Source organism: Priapulus caudatus, unplaced genomic scaffold (genome assembly GCF_000485595.1).
Source record: "Priapulus caudatus unplaced genomic scaffold, Priapulus_caudatus-5.0.1 Scaffold247, whole genome shotgun sequence".
Lineage (NCBI taxonomy): Eukaryota > Metazoa > Priapulida > Priapulimorpha > Priapulimorphida > Priapulidae > Priapulus > Priapulus caudatus.
This window is the reverse complement of record NW_014577308.1, coordinates 200,470-206,223: the sequence shown is the minus strand read 5'-3', so window position 1 is coordinate 206,223 and position 5,754 is coordinate 200,470. Positions and strand designations below refer to the sequence as shown.

The window sequence follows — 5,754 nt, the reverse complement described above, 5'->3', positions numbered from 1 at the left end:
ATCTATCTATCTATCTATCTATCTATCTATCTATCTATCTATCTATCTACTACCTATCTACCTACCTACCTCCGTACGTACCTATCTATCTATCTATGTTATCTATCTATATCATATCTATCTATCTATCTTATATCTATCTATCTATCTATCTATCTACCTACCTATCTACCTACCTACCTCCGGTACGTACCTATCTATCTATCTATCTATCTATCTATCCTATCTATCTATCTATCTACTATCTATCTATCTGATCTATCTACCTACCTACCTATCTACCTACCTACCTCCGTACGTACCTATCTATCTATCTATGTATCTATCTATCTAGCTAGCTAGCTATCGATCTATCTATCTATCTATCTATCTATCTATCTATCTATCTATCTATATCTATCCTATCTATCCTATCTACTATCTATCCTATCAATCTATCTATCTATCTATCCATCCCATCCATCCCATCCATCCCATCCATCAAACCACCCACCTCTATCTATCTATCTATCTATCTAACTATCTATCTATCTATCTATCTATCTATCTATCTATCTATCTATCTGTCTGTCTGTCTGTCTGTCTGTCTGTCTGTCTGTCTGTCTGTCTATCTTGTCTATCTATCTGTCTGTCTGTCTATCTGTCTGTCTGTCTGTCTGTCTGTCTGTCTGTCTGTCCATCTGTCCACCTGTCCATCGATCCATCGATCTATCTATCACACTCTATAGTCTATAGTGCTATAGCCTTACACACTGTTTCAAGTCGGTGCAAGGTGAATGTTGTTACGACAATGACATTGCGCATTATAACATAATGCATGTATTGTAACTCAATTTTTCGCGCATTGTACAGTCATGCAAGTCAGTGCAAAGTGAATCCCGTCCTCATGGGCCGGTTTATTTACCGCTGCTACAGGGGTGTGTTGATTTAACGCTGCTGCAGGGGCATGATTTTTTCATAATTTTTTCGTTTTACAATGTCAGATGCTCTCGGAGGTCAAATCCAATGTGCCCATGTTCCAATGTATCCAAATTAAGTTACATTATATAATGGCCATCCTTGGACATATATAGAGTGGCCGATATTGATTTGAATTGAGAACAGACGAACAGAGAAACTTCCACAAATATGTATTAGATATATAATAATAATAATAATAATAATAATAATAATAATAATGTTGCTTACTAGGGAAGGTGAGAGGAGCGAATGGAACGCAGATGATGAAGGAAAGTTGGTGCATGTAAAGTTTGCTTTTACGTATGTATATTGCATTACGCATTAGATCTCATATAGATATCTGACGTAATCAGGAGTGACTAAATCCACATTTGTTTAAATTCACTTCTGATCTAATAGTGCAATAAAATCTTTACAAACGTCAAATATACGAGGGTGTTATATGATATCTGAGTACCATTTAAAAAAATGCACAGTACATGTAGTGTGAGCAAGGGCAATATTCATTACTAGCAATAGAATGGAATCTCATCTATGATCTACAATCTCTTTAACCTTGGCTTTATGCAATATTTTACTATGCCATAAAATGCAGGTTAATTCGTTTATACAACCGTTCATTTACAGCAAAGCAATAGTTGCTACACTGGACACTATAGATGTATGTGAAAAACACTTGTGGAAGATATAATCATGAACATATTGAGAGATATACATGTGTGGACGTATACATATGTTCATGATATTCTGATTTAATATATAAACAATAACAAGCATATTTTTACATTTTAATTCACTATACTATTATACATCTTCATCTGCTTTGTATAGGGGGGGGGGGGTACATTCCCACTTTCCCAGCAAAAAAACACCCCATATCCCAGTTCCCAGTAAAATAAAATCCCAGTTCCTAAGAAATTATGTAGACATGTTTCAGGAAATTCAGTAGTTTAGGTTTTCAAACACTACATAAATACTAATATTTACATACTATTAATATCTGGGAATAATTAATAAAAATAAAAATAAATTAATAACTTAAATAAATATTAGCGCAGAAATTGAAATTCCGCGGAAAAGAGGAGGGCAGAGCGAAGAGTGGGGGAGGGGGGGGAGTATGTAAAGGAAGGGAAAATTTGTAAGAGAGGAGAAGGAGAAGTATGGAAGAGAGGAGGTGGATAAGAGGAAGAGAAAGAGGAAAAGGGGAGTTGGAAAAGGTAAAGAAGATACAAGCTAGAAGGAAAAAAGTGTGAGACAATATGAAGGTGAGAGGTGTGGAGGAACAGGGATGTGGCTACATTTTACATCACCCACTCTGTCCTCACGAACATTTCTCCACCTCTTTCCTTCCACTCACCCACCTTCTCCTTACCGTGTAAATGCTGTACTATCTTAATGCAAGAGATCACTGACGAGTGGATCTGCCATCTGTGCATGTAGGAATCACACTTATCAAACCATCCCCAATTTGCTTCACGTAAGCAAAGGTAGTTACAATTTCCACACGCCTACAGACATCCACCCTCGTCAACTTGACAATCGACACGCATTCCTTGCAGTGAGTAATTCAAATCCCACAATCCTTGGTGGCACCCTGCATTATTATGGTTTTACACCATATCATATACCAGATACTTTCCATCTTGGCTGATGTAAATTGTGAAAGTTGTAACTTGGCATAACTTTCAAGTCTAGAGGTCAGAAGGTTAGGAACCTCAGGCGAAGCGAGGATCAACGCGAACGTTTCTGATGTCACAAATAGGATGTGCAATATTATTGCACCATGAGAGGTTACTGTAATGTGGTCTGTTGGTGTTTCACCAGGGAGCTCTCATGCGACTTCTGCCAAGAATGCCAATTTATGCATTTCGGTGGAATTTTTTCAAGTTACTGCTGTGGATGTCCTCTCATACGTTGCGTTTCGGAGAGTACGTTGTGGTCGTTAGAAGACATATAAGCGATCCAAACGAAAACAAAACTAAATGAACAAATTCCTCCTTCCCTACTGACCCCATCCTCTCTCCCTCCTGCCCTTCCTCCTACTTATTCCCGCTCTCCTCCTCTTCTTTTGTCGTTGTCTCACTATCTATCGCATTCATCAGTTACCGTAAACTCAAATACACTCCACCAGGAGACACATAAAATAAGAGAATAAGACAGTAATAAAATATAATATTGATGTATTGGCGCAGTGTACAAGGTACAACATATCGTATCAGCACGTCTCCACAGGAACGCAAGTGCGATCAGAATGCCAGCTGGTCATCTGATGAGTATCTAGAATTTTCATATGCACATGCATGATACGAATGTAGAATGGAGTGAGAATGTAGCTAATAAATGATAACAGCCATTAGGGCCTATATATCGTATACTAATAATCTTCTTGATTTGAAAACGTGGCAACAAACTGGCTGTGTGTTTCACTTCATGATTCAAGTTTGCAAAAATACAATAGCCAATCTGCTTAAATTTGTATAATTTTCATAAAAATAACTATAATTAAATAATTAAGAGATATATAAGAGAATTTGATATCAGTCAATAATTAAAATCGACACCTGTTATCAAATAATGTATCCCATGATCCTGTCCCTACAGTGTATATTGTTATATGAGTGTATAAACATTCCTACATATGAATAGTATGATGTAAATACTACGTGCATATATATATATATATATATATATATACGTGTGTATACACAATATTTTACACACTCCCAAGTAGGTAACGCTGTGGGGTCCTGTTTCTTTTTTTCTGCTAATATTTCTTTTATTTTCGTCTTTGCGTCTGTTTTTCCATTCTAAACAACTTTTGCCATTGTTCCAACAGCTCCGTTTAAGATCACTTCATCTCCTAAAGATTAAAATAATAACGATAACCTGGTTGAACATATATTATATTTACAGTCATTTTACATAACTAGGCGAAGCATACCTATGTGCATGATATATATACATCTCCCAGTAATATGAAACGATTTCACCATTGAATATTATATATATAATCAACTGAAATATCACATGAACAACAGTGTTATGAACAGATTTAACACATTCAAATCGTTAAGCATAACAACAGAAATTGGTAACAGCTAATTGTTCACATCTTCTTGCATTCCCTGATGGATAGAATAGAAGAAATTACTAAATTCAGCATGCATTCTTGGTATAATAATATATGCAGTACCGGTAATAGATTATAAATATTAGCTCAAACCAATTTCATTGGTATAATATAACAAATGTCTTGTCTACATGGCAACACAGGTAATCACTAGATGCAGCTGACTACGTGACATTGAATTAACAATAAAACACATACCTGTCTTGAATATTGATGTAGCATTCCTGGCAGATACAATACATGGCAGTCCATATTCTCTAGCTACTACAGCTCCTACAAAAAATATCGATTACATGTAATTATACTTACATACATACGTACGTTCGTACGTACGTACCTACACACACACGCACACGCACACGCACGCACGCACGCACACACACACACAAACACACAAACACAAACACAAACTTACATACATATGCTACATACATACACGTAAGTGTATGTGTGTACTTTAAAATTCATTTTAAAATTACATCAACTATTCAAATAACAATGTAAACCCAATTGTTATTTAATCATTAAATCAGGACATTTATCATTAAAATTCCTTTCCTTGATAAGTGTCGGGTATTATCTAACTATTTAAAATTACTTACCATGTGATATAATGCCTCCCATCTCTGTGCATAGCCCAGATATCATTGGGAAGAAATGCGACCAGCCGATATCTGTTGACCGTGTGATCAACACCTCTCCTTGCTGAAGAAAGCATTTTTGCATGTACTATATAGATAGACAAATATACTTAGATGGACGCCAGACAAGAGGAGAAGAAGGGGAAGGCCCAAGGAGACCTGAAGAAGTTAATAGTATGTAAATATTAGTATTTATGTAGTGTTTGAAAACCTAAACTACTGAATTTCCTGAAACATGTCTACATAATTTCCTGGGAACTGGGAATTGGGATTTTATTTTACTGGGATATGGGGTGTTTTTTTGCTGGGAAAGTGGGAATATACCCCCACCCCTCCGTTCCCCCCTCTACAAAGCAGATGAAGATGTATAATAGTATAGTGAATTAAAATGTAAAAATATGCTTGTTATTGTTTATATATTAAATCAGAATATCATGAACATATGTATACTCTGACGTCCCACACATGTATATCTCTCAATATGTTCATGATTATATCTTCCACAAGTGTTTTTCACATACATCTATAGTGTCCAGTGTAGCAACTATTGCTTTGCTGTAAATGAACGGTTGTATAAACAAATTAATCTGCCTTTTATGGCATAGTAAAATATTGCATAAAGCCAAGGTTAAAGAGATTGTAGATCATAGATGAGATTCCATTCTATTGCTAGTAATGAATATTGCCCTTGCTCACACTACATGTACTGTGCATTTTTTTAAATGGTACTCAGATATCATATAACACCCTCGTATATTTGACGTTTGTAAAGATTTTATTGCACTATTAGATCAGAAGTGAATTTAAACAAATGTGTTTTTATTCACTCCTGATTACGTCAGATATCTATATGAGATCTAATGCGTAATGCAATATACATACGTAAAAGCAAACTTTACATGCACCAACTTTCCTTCATCATCTGCGTTCCATTCGCTCCTCTCACCTTCCCTAGTAAGCAACATTATTATTATTATTATTATTATTATTATTATTATTATTATTATATATCTAATACATATT

At 35.5% G+C, this 5,754-nt stretch overlaps 1 protein-coding gene and 1 long non-coding RNA gene across 2 annotated transcripts in view; both read right to left on the bottom strand.

Moving 5' to 3' along the window:
* Positions 1-5,754, bottom strand: part of LOC106807999 (putative phosphoenolpyruvate synthase) — an 88,438-nt gene that overhangs the window by 36,380 nt on the left and 46,304 nt on the right. Inside the window, exon 5 of the mRNA XM_014810538.1 lies at positions 5,614-5,682. Coding sequence (XP_014666024.1) covers positions 5,614-5,682 — 69 coding nt within the window. The remainder of the gene's footprint in view (positions 1-5,613; positions 5,683-5,754) is intronic.
* Positions 3,123-4,794, bottom strand: LOC106808000. Its single transcript, XR_001393738.1, has 3 exons — positions 4,693-4,794; positions 4,289-4,363; positions 3,123-3,820 (listed from the first exon to the last, which is right to left on the bottom strand). It is a non-coding gene; the product is annotated as an uncharacterized LOC106808000 (long non-coding RNA).